Genomic DNA, 21679 nt, shown 5'->3' with positions numbered 1-21679 from the left:
TGCTGTACCTCCCCCATTCCTCCATCCCTCTAAGTAGACGAAGGGGAAAGATGAAGAGCAGAGGTCCCAGATAAACGGAAGCCAACCCCTAGCTGTGTTCTGCAGGTCGGTTGCTGAGTTTTGACACCTGTTGCTTATTCTAGACGACTCCAAGTTCCCGAAGCCGCAGTCTCACTTTGCTCCCCCATGGAACGCCCAATCCTGCGTCTCCCTGTAGCCAGAGACACCTCGGCGCGGGGGCCCCCGGTGTTGTCACAATCACGCATCACAAGTCGCCTGCAGCTGCCCGAAGAGCCAAGAGTCAGTATCCCGGCCAGCTTCACGAAGTCAGAGAGGTAGGCTTTGCTCTCCTACTAGGTTGAGTGGTCCCTGGGCGCTGAGGGCCGCTACCACTGTGCTGCCAACTTCCCTTCCCTCGTATCATCTTGATTACGTAGAGAGATGACCCCCAGCCAGCCTCCCAGCCACACAGCCATGACGGTGTTGCCTCCCGCTTATAGAGAAAATTGTTTGTTTCTGTGTGAGGTGTGAGGTGAGGTGAAGTGAGGTGTTCAGGAGACCTGTGAGCGCTTAGAAAGCAGGGAAAGCCAGCCCAGAGACACAGGGGTACAAGTTGAAGTCAAGTCAGAGTCTCCACGCTCATGGCAGAGCCTAGACAATACATGGTCAAGGTGGGTGGGAAATAACTGAGGTTTTGAAACTCAGTATGTATGAGACCTTTTGTCAGCCTTGCCTCACTCACAAGGTGCCTCCCTTGGTCTTCCTATCACAGACCACTCTCAGCAGAGTGCTGGGTCGTGAAGGAGCACTGTCCTTCAAGTCAGAAGACTGTTATTTGGAAACGAGTCTTGCAAAGCTTTGAACCTGAGTTTCTGCCTCAGTAGGATGGAAAGAACCCAGGCCTTCCCCTCCTCTCAAGGGAGATTTGAGGCTCATTATGATTGTGCACTTGAAAGCCTTTCAGCTGTGAGTGCCTTATGAACCTATGGAGGACTATGCTTTGTTTTTACTTTTGACCCACTGGGGAGTCATCAGTGTGGGGATCCCACTTTCTTAGTGTTCATGTCATGGTTTGCCACTGTCCCCGGGAATGGACTATATGAAATAAATGACCGTGGCCTTGGGTGCCTAACATGTGTGGAGACTTGTGGCCCTGCGGCTGGCCTGTGGGCAGACAAGCCCTTCCTCTGAGGGAGGCAGCGGGGCGCTGGCTCGTGGTGAGCTGCACGGTGGGCCTCCTAGCATAGGGTCTGGTCGCTCAAGTCAGCGCGCCGCTCGTTTTCTTTTCTAAATGTCACAAGCTAAGTAGTGCTGGGTCTGCCCGCTGTCTTGGTCTGACTGGCCCAGGACAGAAAATCCGACCTCTTCTGAGCCAAATCCGTAGATGCCTATGAAAGACTTATTTTTCCTGATGGATTTACACATGCCTGTACTCTGTCTTGCCTAATAGAGAGAAGATACAGAGTCAAATGCTGCCTTTGATATAGTCACCCTGATTTTTTTTTTTTTTTTTTTTTAATGATGTTTCATTCTGAGCTTAACTTTGACACACTGGATGATATGAGGAAAGGTCGTGTACTTGTATTTTTCAGTTTTCCTAGCATCTTAAGAAAAACTGTATTAGAGAAACACTTCATACCCAAAGCAGAGCAGAAGAGTGGCACCCTTCACTCAGCGTCAGCAGTTTCAACTTTCTCTTGTTCTTGTTCATGGTTTCCCTCTACCACCTCTTTTTTTTTTTTTTTTTTTTTGCGCTGGAGTATTTCAAGGAAATCATAAATATTATATCATTTTTATCATTGCCAGTAAATGCTTTAATATTTATCTAACAAATAAGGACTTCAAAAAAAACCAACAACAGCTTGATCACAACACCACCTAGTCGCTTTTATGTAAACCTCACTGTGGGTATTTTTGCGAGCATGTTAGAGATGAGAACCTTAAAAAAAGGAAAATAGAAAAAAGGCAGGTTGAAAGTTCATGGTATTGTGCGAAATCTTTTGTGATGAATCTCTGATAGACTTACTCTTACAAGTGAAGCCTGGAATATGTGAAAAAAAGTGGGGGTGCTTGCATTGAATGAGCTGTGGCCTGAATAAAAGTTGAGGACACTTGGCTTAATTTTTAGTAGCACATGATGCAATTTAATGCCCAAATCTTTTCTTCCTCCATTTTTAAGAAGTTGTTTTTAAAAGAATAAAAGTATGTTCTTGAAGCATAGGCATGTAAAAATAATTATGTAGAGTATATAATGCAAGTACATATTGCACAAGGAGTCAAAAGAAGAAAATCAGAATTACCCATAGTCCTATCTCCTTTCAGATAACCATTATTTAAGCTTTCAGTGGATTTACTTTTGGGTTATTTTTTCTGTATGTTTCATGTATAGATAAGTAAAACTGACATAGTATGATCTAAAGTTCATCAACAGTGACATGTGTGCTCCTTTTTTCTTTATCCTATTGTTTTCTCTCCATTTTCCAACCCTGAGGGGCAATTATTGAAATTTGCCATGAAATTTCGTTATATGAAAAATAGGTAAGATGCTTCCATAGCTATATAGTGATTTGATTTTTGTATTCCTGGGTAATCACTTATTTCTTCAGGCTGTTGCTTTTGTCTGCTGATAATCTTTCTTGCTGAAATCTAATTTTAAGTGAGCTTGTTGAGACGTATATATCAACATTGGCAGTTGAGAGAATTGTGGGATGCTGAACACCTCTGAGGGAAGACTTAAAAGTTCTGATTCTCCGATATCCTGTCCAGCTTCCCTCCTGGTTAGAGAATGGTAGCTGTTTGATGACATCTCTGTCATTTTATGATGTGGACAGATCCACCTTGGGAACAATCAGAGACAATTTCACTCATACCAGGAAGTTCTGCAGTTTTAAAAGTATATTAATTTCAGAGTATAAAGGCCTTGGCTTTGGATTCCACTGTATTTATCTATAAAATAACTAGAGGAAAATGGAATAGCATTTTTAACCCAGCTGTATAGGGAAGATAAACTTAGGACCACTGAAGCAATGAAGAAAATTGTCATACATGAGACAGATGTGCCTGAGTATTTGAAGAGGAAAAAGAAAAAAAAAATAGCCTGGCCAGAGGCAATAGAATAAATATTAAATGAAATTCCATAGCATGGGTGAAGGTAATGGGACAGTTTGAAAGATTAAATGGTTATCATCCAAAATATAAAGAATTGAGATCTCAAAGGTCAGTACCCAAAATTCTCACTAGAAGTGGTCAGGAGAGATGAATATAGGGAATTTGAAACACAGGCATATCCCTGTTAGCAATTTAAGAAATGAAAATTAGGGCTCCTTTGCCTATCAATTTATTAGAACTAATTATGGCCCATTATAGGTTATGGTGTTAAGAAATACTGGTAGTGTTGCATGTTGTCTTTTTGCTACAGCCTGGAGATCTATAATAAGAATTAAACACAAAACAAAGCTGTTCATGGCCACTGACCCATAAATTCCCCACTGAGAACTGTATTCTGAGGAACTAGTCCACGGAATTGGGGTGGGAGGAAGAGTGTTAATTTGGGTAAAGTTATTCCTAATAATAAAGTAATAGATCCAGCACAAAACATCATGGAAATGACAAAACAAACAATAATTCACATCAGATACTGAATTACCGGGTAGCAACTTAAGATAAAAGTCATGTGTAAGAGGGGCGCCTGGCTGGCTCAGTCGGTAGAGCATGTAACTCTTGATCTCATGAGTTCAAGCCCCACGTTGGGTGTGGAGCCTACTCAAAACAAAAAAAAAGAAAGAAAAACAGTTACGTGTAAGCATTATGACTACATGGACTTGTGTAGGAAATAAGAAAATCAGGATACAGAATAATATGTGCACATTGGACCCTATGTCCCTCTTAGTAAAGTCCAGAAATTGTTTAGAACTGGCAATTCCAGAATTTTGGATTTTACTTGCAAACTAAAATGTACAAGTTGAATCTGGGGAGGAACATGATGCTGCAACTATTAAATTTTGACCAGCAAGGACGTTTTTAAAGCATAGTGACAGTCTGGCTACTACCGTCTTGGAAAAGCACATTGAGCGCCCCCTCCCCTGCCATCTCCAAGGTGTGTAGTCTCTGAATAAAGAGACATTCATTGCACTGAATAAATTTAGTTTTATGAAAAACATACTGAATTTCCCCCGTTACTAATATTTTATCTTGAATTGGAAGAGTATTCATCATGGATTGATTCTAGCCTATGAATCTGTGTTTTTTAAACCATTGATCACCACTGGCTTTTTTTTTTTTTTTTTTTTTTTTTCATCCTATCACCCTCTTACTCCTTGCTGTCCATTGAATAAAAGTTGTACTCTTGAGCACGGCAAACAAGGCCTTCCATAGTCTGTCCATCTCCGTGTCCTGCTCTCAGCATGCCTGCTTGTCCCCACCATGTACTTATGGTCTCCCTCTGTTGGGAGGTGTGTTGGCCAAGGAGAGCTTTCTGCCATGAATGAAATACTCTGTACCTTGCGTTCTTGTCTAGGGCAGCCACCACTTACATGGGGCTAATGAGCTCTTGAAATGTGCTAGTCTGAACTGAGATGTACTGTGAATGTTAAAAGGCATACTAGATTTCCAAGTAGTGCCAGAAAGGGTAAAATGTTTCATTAATACTGTTTTAATACTCCTTGCTTGTAAAAATGAAAATATTTTCTAGGTTCAGTGAAATTGAAGATATTAAAGTACATTTTATCTTGTCCTTTTTTTTACCCTTTTAACTGTGCCTACCAGAAAATTTAAAATTACGTGCCTCCCGTTTGTGGCTTGCGTTGTATTTCTTAGATAGCACTGCCCTCTGTCGTGGGCTTGCTCACTCTGCTCTCCTTTACCTATCTGACAGGTACCGAGTGCCTACTAGGTGCCAGACTGGATTTTTTTTGTTTGAGAAAGAGAGCACGTGTGCGCGAGCACAAGCTGTGAGTGGGGAGGGACAGAGCGACAAGCAGACTCCCCGCTGACTGTGGATCCCAACAGTGGGGCTTGATCCCAGGACCCGGAGATCACAACCTGAGCCAAAGTCAGACACTTAACCGTCTGAGCCACCAGGCGCCCAGACTGGATTTTTATGCTAAAAGCCATGTCCTATTCATCTTTGCCTCTTCTAGCCCTAGCACAACTGCCGGGCATGTTGGTTGGACAAACCGACTTGAGGATCCATTTTCTAGCAGGTAGAGTGGTTTAGAAACAGACTGTGGAGGCATTCGTGGATTGCTTGGTACCCACACACAGTGGATAGTGACCGGTCAGTCAAGGGCTGAGTCAGGTAGCCACAGGGTTTTGTCTGACAATGAGAGCACTGGGTGGGGGGGTGGGTATTCCTGTCTGGGTGGCTAAGGGGAAAGTGATGATGGTGCAAGCCTCTGAATGCACCGCTGGAATTGTTTTATAAATAGGTTTTAAGTATTTTTAAAAATAAATTTGAGCCCTCAGCTGCTTAAGTATACGGTGACTGACATTATGGCACTTCCTTACATTAACTTTAATACTTTAGTGACATAATAATGGGTTTTCACATGGCTTATGTTTATTTAAATGGGCACAAGTTCCACTGGTACAAGTACAATGTGATTTTTATAAAATTCTTGTTTGCTAGGTGCTTTCTTTCTTTCTTTCTTTCTTTTTTTTTTTTTTAAAGATTTTAGTTATTTATTTGACAGAGATCACAAGTAGACAGCGAGGCAGGCAGAGAGAGAGGAGGAAGCAGGCTCCCCACTGAGCAGAGAGCCCAATGCGGGGCTCAATCTCAGGACCCTGGGATCATGACCTGAGCTGAAGGCAAAGGCTTCAACCCACTGAGCCACCCAGGTGCCCCTGCTAGGTGCTTTCTGAAAAAATACAACCCTAGTACATGTTCATACTAGTGCATGTGTATACATACACATAGGCATACACCCGTGAATTGAGCAGAAGAGTATAAAGTAGGGAAGTCAAGATGTTTCTTCTTTTCCTAAGTCATTGCTGTTTCCTGAAAGTGAGCCCTAAAGAAATGACTGGTGTGTCTGCAAACATGAGAGCCTGTGTATGTTTTTATGTACGTGTATGGATTTATGTGTATGTGTGGGACGATGTGTGGTGTATATGGGTCTTATTTTAACTATTTTCTTCCTTGGATTAGAGTTGAAAATTCTCTAAAGAACCTACCTACTAATGAAGTTCTCTTAATCCAAATATGGTCATAGGCTTGGACATACCAAATATTTGAGTTCTTGTGCCTTTGACCAAATAATGTTTTCATTTGTGACATTTAAGAGTTTAAAAAAACAAACAAACAACCGAAAACCAGTTAATTCCACTAGGAGATCATGTCTGGATTCTGTAGCTTGATGACGGAAAAGGTCATTCATGCTGTTGAATTGTAATGGGTGTGTGTGAGGCATACATTAAGTTTTAATTAAGCTTTCAGTGGTAATTTATTGACATGTAGGAATTATCCTTCCCTTACACTACTGTTAGCTTGCTTCCAGGCACATACCCTTTTGAAGAGAGAACCGTATGTGTTGCATTGGTTTACGCTGGGTAGGTAAACTGTATCGAGGCTGTGTCATTTAATATAGTTTTAAATAAACCTCCTGGAGTATAATATATGCAGATGTGTGTTTATGCGGTTCCTGCTGTGTGAATATATGTTTCTCCATGTAATTGCATATTTATTTAATACACATACAAGGGAAGGCCCTTTCAGGAAAGCACCATCTTTATAAATGATATCGGCCCAGTGTTCTCTCCCTTCAGGACGGTTTGGTTTGATCCTGGTGCATGTGGATGTCATGAATACCTAGATAGAAACCTTGATTCGTGTATAGCCTTTGCTATGGAAGCAGCAACTGTCAAAGATCTCCCTAACGAATTTTATTAGCTGATCAATTTCGAGGTAGCAGTCAGTGCTGGCGGCATTGAACGTGAGCAATCCCATCACCGGGGAAACTGCATTTAGGGGATAAAGTGCATTTATCCTTTGTGTGAGCAGAACGATTATTTGGAGAAAGAAAAGTCCTGAATTAATTCCTCTGTGCGCTTTTTTGGATAAATGATGACAAGTAACCAGTGCGTGCATTTTTAGTAGCAATTTGCCATCTTTCAAGATAGGTCTGCTCCAGACTTCAGTTTTCAAAAATCGTAGTGTGGAGTTAATTGATAGCTGTTGTTTCCCAATGTTTTAAAAAGCAGTAGAGTGTCATTTGAATAGAAATACTATAGATCCTTACCATGTAAGAACAATGCTTTATGAGTACAGGTTGACTTTGGAAGGTAAGGTGGGCATTGATGATGATGAAGCAAGTTGACTTGGGATGGGGGAGGATTTACGACTACTGTGGCAACCTTTCATCAGGCTCTGTGTCTCTGCCATTTGAAACAAACATTTGGGTGGTCCACCGAAATACCTTGGAGGTCCTCTATTTTGAGTCACTGGATTTTGGTGGTAATAGCATTTCAGGTGAACAATAACACAAGCAAAATGATGAGATAGTTTCCCCAGTCAGCCTTCAACTTGTCTCCCAATCTGCTGCTCTAGAAGAAGGATGGTCTGGTGTCTCAGCTGGCTTAGGGCAGGACCCACTGGAGTATCGAAGATGGGGGAGGCTGAAAGCAGACTTAACCACAGAGGACCTAACTGCCTGGTCTCCCAAAAAGTTAGGAGCGTTCATAATTTTCTTTTCCTTGCCATGAGCGTTTGCTTTGTTGAAAGCTAAGTTCTGGCCTAGCTGGTTGTAATGCAAATCAAACTTTTCTCTCAGTCAGTTCTCCTTTTTTTGCACATGAGCTGATTCCTTTCAATAGATCTCTTAATACGGATCTCCTACTGGTTCTATTTCTCAGGTTGAATCCTGGCTGCTATACCTCTTTATCTTAACCTCCTTAGGCCTCAATTCCCATCTGTAAAATAGGGTCCACTGTATATGGGGCTCTCGCTTGAGTCTCTTGTCAGACTCTTTTATTACTTTGGTACATTTGGAAATTAGGCATTTATTATTTATTATCTGACATTTCTTTTCCCTCCATATAGAAGTGGTGGTGGTGGTTGTTGTTTTTTCTTAACCTCTTTATTCCTCAACCCTTAGGACAGCACCTAGCACATAGTAGGTACTCAATAAAAATTTGAGTAAATGAATGATTTTCCGTGAAGGGAATCCTAGCCATTGGGAAACACTCCTCCACTGATTTGGTTAAAACCTTTTGCTGAAGAGGGAGTTTCTTGCTCTGTAGCATATTTTTGGGAGACTCACAGTTCCAGAGCAGGAGCAATGTGGAATTTGGCCCAGCTGTTTTATGTACTTGTGGAGACTACTTTCCATTATGCCCCAGGTATGCTTGGGTAGTTCTTTTCTTAATCCTTGGTGCACTTTATGTCTACCTACATTATTAACAGATATCTTTGTTATAATTATTTTTCTTAATCTCCCCACTAATGTATAAACTTCTTCCTGAAAGGCATGGATTCATCAGCAATGGTGACAGTTATGTGGACATTGATAATTTTGTACTTATGGGGACCTCACTCTGTGCCCAGTACCAAAGCTCTGCTCTACTTGCATTATCTTCAGGTCAACCCTATGAAGTAGATACTTTTGTTGTTGTCTCTGTTTTACAGATGGAAAACTGAGGCAGAACGAGGGTAAGACAAAAAGAAGTGTAGCAGCCAGGGTTCAACCAGAGAAACAGAACCAGTAGGAGATCCATATTAAGATATTGTTTGCAAGGAATTGGTTCGTGGGCAAGTTTGGGTCCTCTCTCAGCAGGTTCAAGATCACAGGGCAAACGGGAACCCTCAGACACTGTCTGAAGTGAGGATCTCCACATAAAATTACTACTGCTTCACAGAAGAAATCAGGCCCACCCAGATTTATGTAGGTGGTCTTTCTTACTGAAAGTCAAGAGCTTATGGGTTTTAATCAAATCTGTAGAACACCTCACAGAAACGGTCAGATGAGGGTTTGATGGAAACCCTGGGTGCTCTCGTCTTGCCAGTTTAAAAAAAGAAGGGTGAGGTTTGAGTGGTTCATGTGGGCCAGCTTCTCGAGTTTTGTGCCGAATGCCTCCGCCATCCTGGCCAAAGCTCTTCAGACCAGCTATCAGCCTTGTCCTGCAGTCTGGCCATTGGAACTTGAGGTGGACTTAAGTGGGAACTCCAGAGCAAGATTCACCATGCTTTCAGGGCATGAATGGGAAGCATACAGGTGTCGAGAGGTAGAGAAATTAACTGCAGCCAACCGAGGATAAGCAGCTAAGTCACAAAATGGCGACCTCCCAGAGGTTGCTGTGAGAGCTACTATGGCGTGTTAGTTAGGATTCTCCAGAGAAGTGGAACCACTGGGGCTGGGGGTGTATGTAGATGTATGTGTATATGGATCCTTGAACAACATGGGTTTGAACTGCACGGGCCCACTTACATGCAGATTTTTTTCAATAAACACAGTATAGTAGTAAACATTTTTATGATTTTAATAACAATTTTTCTCTAGTTTATTGTAATACAGTATATAATATGTAAAACATACAAAATATGTGTTAATTGCCTATTATTGATAAGGTCTCTGGTCAATAGTAGTTTATTAGTGAAGTTTTGGGAAGTCAAAAGTTACACATGTATTTTCTGCTGTGCAGGGGGTCAGCACCCCTGACCCCTGTGTTATTCAAAGTTTAGCTCTATGTACACAGAGTGAGAGCAGTTTGAGGAGCTAGTTCATGTGATTGTGGAGGCTGGCCAATCCAAGATCTAGAGGATGGGCTGGCAGACTGGAGACCAAGGGAAGAGGCAGTGTTACAGCTCAAGTGTGTAGGCCATCTCCTAGCAGAATGTCCTCTTGCTGGGGGGGGGGTGGTTAGTCTTTTTGTTCTAATCAGATGATCAGCTGGTTTGATGAGGCCCACTCGCATTATGGAGGATGGTCTACTTTGTTCAAAGTCCACCAAAGACCCTCTTACAAAAACATCCAGAATAAAGTTTGTACAGACATCTGTGCACCATGGCTCAGCCAAGTGAACACAAAAAATTCATCATCATAAGCATCCTAGACTGTCACCCCCTTGTAGTCTTACTGTGTGTGTCTGTCCCCTGAGACCCCTGAGCCTGTTTCTGGAAAGCTAACAGAGTTTGACTACCACCAGTCATCCCATGCTTGGTTATTGTGCCCACTGTCGGCCCAGTGCTGGTTCTCTGATGTGGGGGATGGAATGCAGCCCTGGCTGTTGGCCAGGGATTTGAGGGTCTAGGTGGTTGGTTAAGCTAATATGAAAATTATTCGGTACTACAATAGTTAATGGTGATAGGAATTCACCAGAAGTAAGGCCAGTGGCAACTGGCTGTTCCTTTATGTATACCTGTACCTTCTGGGCTCCAAAGCCACCAGGACCCCTGCGAGAGTCACGCTTGGATTCATCCTCTGGGTTGACTGAATATGCCTCACAAACTTTTCCACCTGTGATTAGAATATTGAGGAACAAGATTATATGTATAGTGAGGGAAGCTCTGTCTATCTATGTGTGTCTCAGGTTCACAGAAAATTCATGGTTCAGATACTAGTGAAGCTTTGCAATCAAAAGGAAGCTAACTGGCAGATTATTTTATGTCACAGTAGTTCTGTGACATAAAAGACTTCAGCCTGTTTTCACTTCATGTGGCAATTTAATACAAGAAGGCTTTCTGTAAGTGCTCTACAGCCTTGAGATAATAATACATTTTGGGTATTGAGTGAGTAGACAAAGAGGGAAGTTGGCCAGGTTCTTCCTTTGGTACTCATGCCCCCCTCAGAACTTGTGTGTTTTGTGATCTTATTCTTGGTGATTTCTGTGGAGGATGTGGTTCTTTTCTTAGAGGCTAGTAGTAGTAGAAGTAGAAGTAAGGCACTGTGGTTATTCCCTTCTCCAACCCTTGTTAGGTATTTGCATATTTCAAAGTTGTTAGGTTAATTACAGGAGTATCCTTAACGTTAATTACAGGAGTATCCTTAACTACCCACCCCCCTTTTTAAAAACAATTCTTCCTAGTATTTTTTTTTTTAAGATTTTATTTATTTGAGTGGGGGCGGGGGGTGGAAAGAGAGAGAGAGAGCAAGCATGAGCTGGTGGGGAGGGGCACAGGGAGAGGGAGAAGCAGACTCAGGAGCCAGCGGACTTGGGGGTTGATCCCAGGATCTTGAGATCATGACCTAAGCCAAAGGCAAATGCTTGACTGACTGAGCCACCCAGATGCCCTCCCAACCCCATTTTTTTTTTTTTTTTTTTTTTTTAAGATTTTAAGTAATCTCTATACCCAATGTAGGGCTTGAACTCATGAGTCTGACATCAAGAGTCATGTGTTCTTCCAACTGAGCCAGCTACCCACCTTCTCTAGCTACCTCTATCCCCCCGCCCCCAACATGACCATGATCATTTTAGTTGCGTTGATCTGAATTTTCTCTCGGACATTTATTTGAGGGGTCAGGGCAGGGGAATGGCATTTTTCAAGTGACAAAGTGTTCTATATCTTGATGGTGGTGGTGATTACACAGCTAGATAAATTTATCAATTACTGAAATATACTTAAATTGGGTTTGTTTTATTGTAGAGTCTCAATAAAGTTGATTTAAAAATTAGTTTCACGTTAACAAAACCAAAAAGATATTACTGAAATCAGATTTACTTCAATCTCTGACATCATGGTTCAGGATCTACTCCTACATAGCCTAGGTTCTCTATATTTGTGCAGAATATAGAATTTTCCTATTTTACAGCCCCACAGTTTAACTTTTTGTATATTACCTTCTTCAAAACTCGTTAATTCAATTCTACCAGCTGTTAGGGGGACTAGGTCTCTATGTGCTGATATTTGAACTGCTCTTTTTAAAAATTTTTTTGATTGAGGTATAATTGACAATCATATTAGTTTCTTGGGTACAACATAACTTGATGTTTGTATATATTGTGACATGATCACAATAAGTCTAGTTAAGAGCTGACACTGTACATACCTAATGGGATGTTTCTTTTTCTTGTAGTGAAGACTTCTAAGGTCTACTCTTTGAACAACTTTTAAATATGCAGTACAGTATTATTTTTTTAAAGTTTATTTAACTAATCTCTACACCCAATGTGGGACTTGAACCCATGGCCCACATGGGTTCACACTTGAACCCATGGTCACATGCTTTTCTGCCTGAGACAGCCAGGTGCCTGTGCAGTACAGCACATTAACTATAGTTAACCAAGCTGTATAATACGTCTCATGACTTCATTTATTTTATGACTGGAAGTTTGTACCCTTTGACCCCCTTTACTCATTTCTCCTACTCCCCACCCCCTGCCTCTGGCAATCACTAGTCTGTTTATCGATGAGCCTTTTGTTTTGTTTTGTTTTGTTTTTTAAAGATTCCACATATAAGTGAGATCATATAATACTTGTCTTTCTTTTTCTGACTTATTTCATTGAGCATAATGCCCTTAGGGCCCATCCATGTTGTCACAAATGCCAGGATGTCGTTCTTTTTTATGGCTGAATACTATTCCATTATATATTTATGATATTTATCTACTCACTTGTCAATAGACGCTTAGGTGGTTGTTTTATCTTGGCTATTGTAAATAATGTTGCAGTGAATCTGGGGATGCAGAAACCTTTTTGAGTTAGTATTTTTGTTTTCTTTGGATAAATAGGAGTGGAATTGCTAGATCATATGGTAGTTCTATCTTTAATTCTTTGGAGAAACTTCTATGGTGTTTTCCACAGTGGCTGCACCAGCTTACCTTCTCACTAAGAGCACAAAAGGTGTCCCTTTTCTCCACATCCTTTCTAACACACCTTTCTACTTGATAATAATTATTCTAACATGTGTGAGATGATACCTCACTGTGGTTTCTGATTTGCATTTTCCTGATGGTGAGTGATGTTTAACATGTTTTCATGTACCTGTTGGCCATATGTATATCTTCTTTGGAGAAATTCAGATCCTCTGCCTATTTTTTAATTGGATTTTTTTAAATGATTGAGCTGTATGGGTTCTTTATATATTTTAGATATTAACCCCTGATCAGATATATGATTTGCAGTTACTTTCTCCCATTCAGTAGGTTGCCTTTTTGTTTTATTGCTGATGGTTTACTTTGCTGTGTAGAAGCTTTTTAGCTTGACGTAGACCCAGTAGTTTATGTTCACTTTTGGTGTCAGATTAAAAAATCATTGTCAAGACTGATGTCTAGGAGCTTATTAGCTCCTTTGTTTTTCTTCTAGGAATTTTATGGTGTCAGACCTTATGTTTAAGTCTAATACATTTTGAGTTAATTTTTCTGTATAGTTTAAGATAGTGGTCAAGTTTTATTCTTTATTGTTTTGGTCCACGCTGTCCAGTTTTCCCTGCACAAGTTATTCAAGGGCCTGTCCTTTCCCCAATGTATATTCTTGGCACCTTTGTAGTAAACTATTTGATCATATAGCTGTGGGTTTATTTCTGGGCTCGGTATTGTCTTCCACTACCTATGTGTCTGTTTTTATGCCAATACCAGACAACTTTGATTACTAGAGCTTTGTAATGTACTTTGAAATCAGGGAACACAGTCCTTCCAGGTTGTTCTTGTTTCTAAAGATCACTTTGGCTGTACAAAGTCTTTTGGGGTTCCACAGAAATTTAGAACTATTTGGGCTATTTCTGTGAAAAATGCCATTGAAATCTTGAAAGGAATTGCATTGAAACTGTAGATCGTTTGGGTAGTCGGGACATCTCAACAATACTTTTTTCTCCAATCATATGCATAGAATATTTCCATTTATTTGTGTCTTTTTTGGCTTATCAGCATCTTGTATTCTTTTTCTTTTTAAACACAGCCCTAGGGCCATCTTATCTATTTTGAAAAATTCGTATGACATCTGCACAGAGCAGTTATGTATCATCCACTGAACATCTTAGCTGTAGGATGTGCCACTAAACAGCTCATCTATCCTGCTTCATATTCAACTTACCCATCCCCGTACCTAATGCAGCCAAATAAACATCTCCAAGTAGATACCACATCCATCTTCTACGAAGGGTTATTTATTTATATCACTGTTCTTTGCTTCCCAGAGCTATTCTGTTTCCAAAATCTTCCCCTCCCTGCTGGAGGATCTCCTGCTACGTTGTAAGATTTTTGGAGAAGGGATTATTTATTATTCTCTGTTTCATCCCTCAGAGTACCTATAGTAGTGCTCTGAACTTCACAGTGTCTTAAAAACTTTCCCATGAATTAGTATAGCAGTCTACTAACCGATCTTCTCTAACGACCACTTCTTCAATAATTTCCATATGATGCACTTCAATTTGAGCTGATGACTCCTGCATGGATAGAGACATTCTTCTAGAAGGTCATGGCATATTCTGGGCACTGAATGGCCAGAACTGGTGGAATTTGGGGTCTTAGTAGAGGAAAGGGAGTGCCTTCAGAAGAATGCCTCAGATGATGGCCCCTTAGTGTCTTTCCCCCTCCTTTTCAGGGTTTGCTCTTGCAATACAAAGTCCTATAGCAGCACGCAGCCCAGTGATAGATAAGGAGCTCTGCTCCTGGGCACAGACTGTACTCTAAGAGTGCCCCTTCCTTCCTGTGTGAATAATGGGCAGGGTTAAATGTTAACATATATTATGGAAGCCCTTTGTAAATGTAAAACCAACAAAGGTAAAGCAGTATGACCCAACCTGTGAGAGGTAGGGAGGCATGGGTTTGCTTGGAGATAGCAGGTAGATGCTATCTTGCATAATAAGTTGGCTGAAGCTACCTCAGGAAGGCTGCGAGACAGCTGTGCCCTGGACCCAGCTGGAGGCCTGAACACTGAATAGCCCTGGAGAGCCCTAAATTCCATTTAATTTCCAGGATGTGTGATTCCAGCCCTAATCAAAACCATGCATCATGGGCCACCTGGCTGGCTCAGTTGGTGGAGCATATGACTGTTCATCTCAAGAGTTGCATGTTCAAGCCCCACACTGGGCATAGAGCTTACTTTAAAAAAACAAAACAGAAACACACATCGTAGGGCCTTGCATGTAACATCATTTGGGTCTTCCCAAGCCTTTTGTTCTTATTTTTAAAAAATTTTTATTGGAAAAACATACATTTATTTATTTAATTTTGTTTTTTATTTTTTTATTTTTTAATTTATTTATTTGTTAGAGCGAGCGAGCACAGGCAGACAGAGTGGTAGGCAGAGGCAGAGGGAGAAGCAGGCTCCCCGCCGAGCAAGGAGCCCGATGTGGGACTCGATCCCAGGACGCTGGGATCATGACCTGAGCCAAAGGCAGCCGCTTAACCAACTGAGCCACCCAGGCGTCCCTAATTTTGTTTTTTAAAGATTTTATTTATTTGACCGAGAGAGAGAGCACAAGTAGGCAGAGCAGCAGGCAGAGGGAGAGGGAGAAACAGCCTCTCCTCTAAGCAAGGAGGCCGATACAGGTCTCCATCCCAGACCTGAGCCAAAGGCAGACATATAACCGACTGAGCCACCCAGGTGCCCCATGGAAAAACTTTTATTTATTGAAGTACAATTGACATAACATTAGTTTCAGGTGTCTAGTGTAATGACTCAGTATTTGTATGTATTGCAAAATGACCACCCTTGAAGTTCATTTAACATCGGTCACCATACCTAGTAACATTTTTTTCTTGTGATGGGAACTTTCCAGATGCACTCCTACCTCCTTTCAGATATGCGATACGCTTTATTAACGTTCATTGCTATGCTGTACATTATATCCCTATGACTTACTCATTAACTGAGGATTTGAATCCCTAAATTTTCTCTAGTTCATTTTTTAAAATTATTTATTTATTTATTTAATAGAGAGAGAGCCTGCACAGAGCAGGGTGGGGAGGGGTGGAGGGGAGGGGGTGGGAGAGAAGCAGACTCCCCGCTGAGCGTGGAGCAGAACAACCCTGAGACTGATGACCAGAATCGAAATCAAGACTCGGACACACAACCAACTGAGCCACCCAGGCGCCCCTCTCTAGTTCATTTTTAAAGTGTAACATCTTCTACTTCTGTATTAGAGATTGAATGTCATAAATAGCCCCGAATATTTATTGTGTAACAAAACATCTCCAAACTTGACAGCTTTAAACTGTAGTCCTTTAGGTTGCTGAGAAATGGGCCATTTGGTCAGGGCATGTCAGAGTGACTTGTCTCTGAGGCCTCAGGTTGGTGGGGGGGGAGGGGGGGAGGCGGTGCGGGGCAGGAAGGTGTGGGATAGCCAGGGCCCCTCCCTGTCTTCATGGGTCTTGGGGCCTCTCCACAGGGCTCTCTAGCATGGTGCCTTCAGACTTCTGTGGTAGCTCGTGAACCCAAGATCAAGTGTTCTGAAGACAGGAAGCGGAAGTTGCCTGGAAATGGGTGCTTTGTTATTCCTGCCATTATTTTGGCTCACAGAACCTGCCTGGATTTAGGGGGTAGGGACAGAGATCCTACCCCTTAATAGGAGTAGTGACAAAAAAACTGCACCCATCTTTAATCTACCAAATCAGCCATTTGTGTGTCTTACATATATTAGTGGAGATATCCCTTACGTGGTCCTTTGCTTGCAGGATTTGGATTCTTACTGGTTTCCTAAGGCTGCCACAAAAAGTACCACACATTGCGTGACTTAACTTGAATTTATTGTCTCACAAGTGTGGAGGCTAAGAATTTGAAAGCAAGATGGCTCCTTCTGGAGGCTTGTGGGGAGGATATGCTTATTCCTGCCTTTAGTGACAGCTGGTGGTCCTTGGCCTTGCTTGGCTCACAGATGCATTTCTCCAGCATCTGACTCCTTCACATGACCTTCTCCCGGTGCGTCTGTGCCTCTGTCCCTCCTTTTATGAGGCCACTATTACTGGACCTAGGGGCCACCAAGTCCAAGATAACCTCATCATAACTCACTGCATCTGCGGTGACCTTTGCCCCACTTACAAAAGAAGGCACCGGGCTGGGTCATCGGCTCAAAGATGCTACAGCTTTCTTTAAATCAAAGCTTGATGTCACAGTGAAAAGGACAAAGTAGGATTTCTTTCGGCTTATTCTTCCTTCCATTTACTTGCATTCTTTGCTTAATTACTCTCCCAGTGTAAGAATATAGTTCTAAAGTAAGTCTGTGAAGAAACATTGCTGTATTTTTATTTTCAGAGGAATTCTTTATGTAATATATTCCTTATTCCTTATATAGGAGCGATTCCAATGTAAAACATGTGATTTACACTAGTTGTCCAGTAGGGATGAAATAAGAATCATAGAAATAAATAAAAACTTCGGCCCTATATTTTGGGAGAACAAAAATACAACTTCCATCATTTTAGCACAGATTTTTGTCTCTAACATAAAAACAATTGTCCTGACATGCTACTATTGGGGAAATCTTTCTTTGCTTTTTCTTTCTTTCTTTCCTATTGTGTAACTGATCCAGCATGTCTCCAGAATAAACATCTATCAGGTTAACACTCAGGAAGTGAGAAGGGGAGGAGAGGATTTCTCACTGGCAGAGAAGTTATCACAGTAAGGCATGTTATTTAGAATTTACTAACATTTGGGCACATAAATCACAGCAGTCATACCTCATAATTACACAGTGCCTCTCATTTGAGATTCTACAAGGATTTATAGACCAACTTGTGAGATGTGACAGTTGTATTAAACTCTGTTTGGAGTCTGTTGATAGAGATAATTTAAGAACCAGAATTTGGATGAGGGGAAAGCTGCCTTCCAGCCCCTTCTGTGGGGGAGGTTAGCTGGGGTTTGAATTGTGTGTGTGGTAAGAACCTGGCGACTTGAGATTTGCCATCTCTTTACTTTTATTCAGAAGTAGCTTCTATGTTAACTCCTTTAAACAAATCAGAGTTTTGAATTGTTAATAAGTACACATGAGATCAGATTTAGAAGGTACATGTCTGTCTATAGAGATGGGTGTTGGCCATATGTTGTCAAAGGTCTTGCTGACTCCTCTGTCCTAGGTTCCTACTGTGACCAAAGGTGACTACTGCTACCAGCTTTTTGTGTGTTCTATATACGTGTTGGCACATATTTATATGTGCTTGTATGTATATTCTTATTTTATGAGAAAAGTCTTGTTTAAAAAAAAAAAACACCCACTGTAATGTATTACATACATTGGTAAATACTTGTTATATCCTGTTAAGAACCTTGCTTTCTTCTACTTGGAGATGGCTTTGTATCCGCACATACAAGAACTTGTTCTTTTTAATGTCCACAGAATACTCTTCTGTATGGATAAGCCACGACATACTTCAGGATTCCTCTCTTGGAAGAGTCTGCTCTAGTCCAAAATCTTGTGTGTGATCTTTCAGATCTGACCACAGGCCATTAGAAAGGCTTTCCCTGGCAGGCCCCATAGGGGGAAAGCTGCCCTCCCACACCAGCCTGGATGCACAGTCGGAGGGAGTTGCTGTCAAGGACCAGGGACCAGTCATGCACTGACCTGTGTCTGCATTGCTGGCCGTGGTCCCTCGTTAGGGGACTGCGTTATGGAGGGGCCCTGGGTAAGGCCCTGCTTCCCGGGCACTTCTGTGGAGATCTGCTCCTGAGGGAGGAGGCCTGAAGGACACTCTTGTGCACTCAGACTCAATCCTCAGTCCTTTTCTGCTCTTTGCCCACCGCCCCGCCCCCACGCCCCCGGCCCCAGGCAGTGAGGAGGTCACCTCCTCCACCAGCTACACTGATGGGTCAGACCCTCGCCTTGGCTGTTCTTTGAGGGAAAACGCTCCCTTTTCCTGTTTTGCCTTGTGCTTATACTATCAAAGTAAGTAGATAAAGGCTGGATTGTTCCTTTCGGTTTGCCTTGTTGTCCTGATCTCCTTGTCTCCTTGTCACCTGACATCTCTGCTCTTGGCACTCTTGATGAACAGGTTAGGGTGTTTCTCGTTGTTGTTGTTGTTGTTGTTGTTGTTTTTTGGTTTTTTGTTGTTGTTGTTGTTTGGGTTTTTTTTTTGCTCTTACAGGTCATGCTGAAGGGAAAAGTCTATGTCTATGCGCTGTTTAATAAAAGTTAAGGTGGATCCTTAGGAGTGGATCACGGATGGAGAATTGCTTGATGGGACCATTTACACCATCCCCAGTGAGGTTTGGGAATGACAGTTTCTTTTACACCCTTGTGGACTTGCCATGTTATCAAGCTTTTTTTTTGCATTTGCTAGTTGGCCAGGGGGAAAATGGTATCTCAGAATTTTAATTTCTCTTATTTTTAGTGAGGTGGAACATCATCAGTTAATGTCTGTAGGAACAGTTGTATTTCCTTTTCTGATAACTCTTCCTGTTCTTTACCCATTTTTGTTTAGTATGTATTCCTTATTGATTTCTAGAAGTTGTTTATATATTAAGGAAATTCATCTTTCCTAATTTGTCAGTTGGCCTTTGAATTATGTGTTAATTCTGTGTTGAAAATTTTTGAGTTTTATCTGGTCAAATTACCAATCCTTAGAGATTTGGAGCTCTGTATCATAATTAAAAATGTTCTTTTCTACTTTAGAATTATTAAATAATAGCCAGGTTTTCAAAATGCCATGGTTTCATTTTTAAATACGTTTATTGAGGTCTATTCCATACCAGAAAATTCACTCTTTCAAATGTACAGTTCAGTGAAGTCAAATAAATTTATATAGTTCTGCAATATGGCTGCAGTCCAGTTTTAGAACATTTCTATCACTATTTTATCTTTGTTTTAATATTTTAAAAAAAGATTTTATTTACTTATCCATGAGAAACAGAGAGAGAGAGAGAGAGAGAGGCAGAGGCAGAGGGAGAAGCAAGCTCCCTGATGTGGAGCTTGATCCCAGGACCCTGGGATCATGACCTGAGCCAAAGGCAGATGTTTAACCATCTGAGCCACCCAGGTGCCCCTGTTTTAATATTTTAAAAAAATTATATGTATGTTGGGGCACCTGGGTGGTATAGTCAGTTAAGCATTTGACTCTTGGTTTCAGCTCAGCTCATGGTCTCAGGATTATGGAATCGAGCCCTATGTAAGGTTCTGTGCTGTGGATGGGGTCTGCCTGGGATTCTTGCCCTCTCCCCCTCCTACTTGTGCTCTCTCTAAAAGAAATAAATTTTTTTAAAGAATTATATTTATACTTTATATTTGAATTTTTATTCTGGAATTTATTTGGTATGAGGAGTGAGAGAAGCATCCATCTGCATTTTCTTCCTTGTACGTATTCATTTTTCAACATGGTTATTGAATAGCCCATCTTTTCCCTACCGATGTGGCAATGCCATCTACGTTGCATACTGATTTAGTTAATTTAACTACTTGGGTGGATCTCTGGTCTCTCTCTCTCTCTCTCTCTTTTTTCCATTGATTTGTCGGCCTACTCATACTATGATATTTTATGTGTTGTTGCTTTAGAATGTGTTGGGATCTGGTAAGGCCTGTATAGCCCGATTGATCTTAGGGCCAGTCCATTTCAGCTATTCCTGGATGATTGTTTTCCATAAGAACTTTAGAGGCAGCTTGTTTAGGTCTTAAAAACCTCTTGGCCCCCACTACCCTATCACCTTTTTTGTTAGGATTGCATCAGATTTATGCATTATTTAAGAATTGACACTTGAGGGAGGTACTTGGCGGGTTTGGTTGGTGGAGCATGCGACTCTTGATCTTGGGGTTTTGAGTTCGAGCCCCACACTGGGTCTAGAGCTTACTTAAAAGTAAGTATTAAAAAACGAAAAGAATTTGAATGGGAGAGGAGTGGTTTGTCCATTTTTCAGCTCACATTGTGTTCTTTCGTGTCCCTCTGGAGCATTTTAAAGCATATGGATTTTGCAAGTTTCTTTTAATTGTTAATTTTGTCCCTTTTGTAATTATTGCAAGTGGGATTTTTTTCCTATAATACTTTCTACCTGACTGGGTGACTTGATTGGGTGACTTGTGAAAAGGAATTCTCTTCTTTTTGGTGGTTTGAATTTATTCCCAAAAATGTAAATACATTCTGTTGTTATTTGTGGTAGTTTCTTTGTTGATTTTCTTGGGTTTAGCAAGTATACAGACTTATCTGTTGCTAATAGTGACCATTAAACTCCTTTTCATTTTTTACCAAATTTCTTTTAACAATTGTATTGACTAATGCATCCAAAATAATTTTAAATAGAAGTAATGTGATGATTCTTGCCTTAAGCTTATTTTCTGAAAATGCCTTTAGTTTCCCCCATTAGGGAATATATCTATATAAAATGTATGTATATATAATATCTATTATTTAATGTACATATAAGATATACATTACTTTAGTAAGAGTTTTTAGAAATCTGGAAGAGATATTAATTTGTTCATTTGATCATTTGATTACTGCGGGCCTGCAATATTCCAGGCATATTTCTATTTCTGGGGATAAAATGGGATATGAAACAGAGACAAAGCCCTTGCTGTCAAGAAGCTCAAAGTATAGTGGAACAGACAAGAACAAAAATCAAATAATTGATAAATGTTGGGTTCTATAAAATAAAGTGAGGAGAGGGATAGAGAATAATGTGAATTTATTTAGATGGTCACAAAGGGATTTGGCATTTTTAAGTGTCTTTTTATTAGCTTTTTTTTTTTTTTTTTTTTTTAATTAATCTGAGGGGAACCTGGGTGTCTCAGTTGGTTAAACAGCTGCTTTCGGCTGAGGTCATGATCCCAGAGTCCTGGGATCGAGCCCCGCATTAGGCTCCCAGCTCAGCGGGGAACCTGCTTCT

The 21679-nt window shown here is 41.0% G+C and overlaps 1 protein-coding gene across 1 annotated transcript in view; it reads left to right on the top strand.

The window, feature by feature from the left end:
• Window positions 1-21679, top strand: part of OSBPL10 (oxysterol binding protein like 10) — a 197791-nt gene that overhangs the window by 49435 nt on the left and 126677 nt on the right. The window contains exon 3 of the mRNA XM_080828905.1: window positions 144-335. Coding sequence (XP_080685031.1) covers window positions 144-335 — 192 coding nt within the window. The remainder of the gene's footprint in view (window positions 1-143; window positions 336-21679) is intronic.

Source organism: Martes martes (genome assembly GCF_963455335.1).
Source record: "Martes martes genome assembly, chromosome: 1".
In the NCBI taxonomy this organism is placed as follows: Eukaryota; Metazoa; Chordata; class Mammalia; order Carnivora; family Mustelidae; genus Martes; species Martes martes.
Note: the sequence above shows the minus strand (reverse complement) of the source record. Positions and strands in the feature narration are given on the sequence as shown.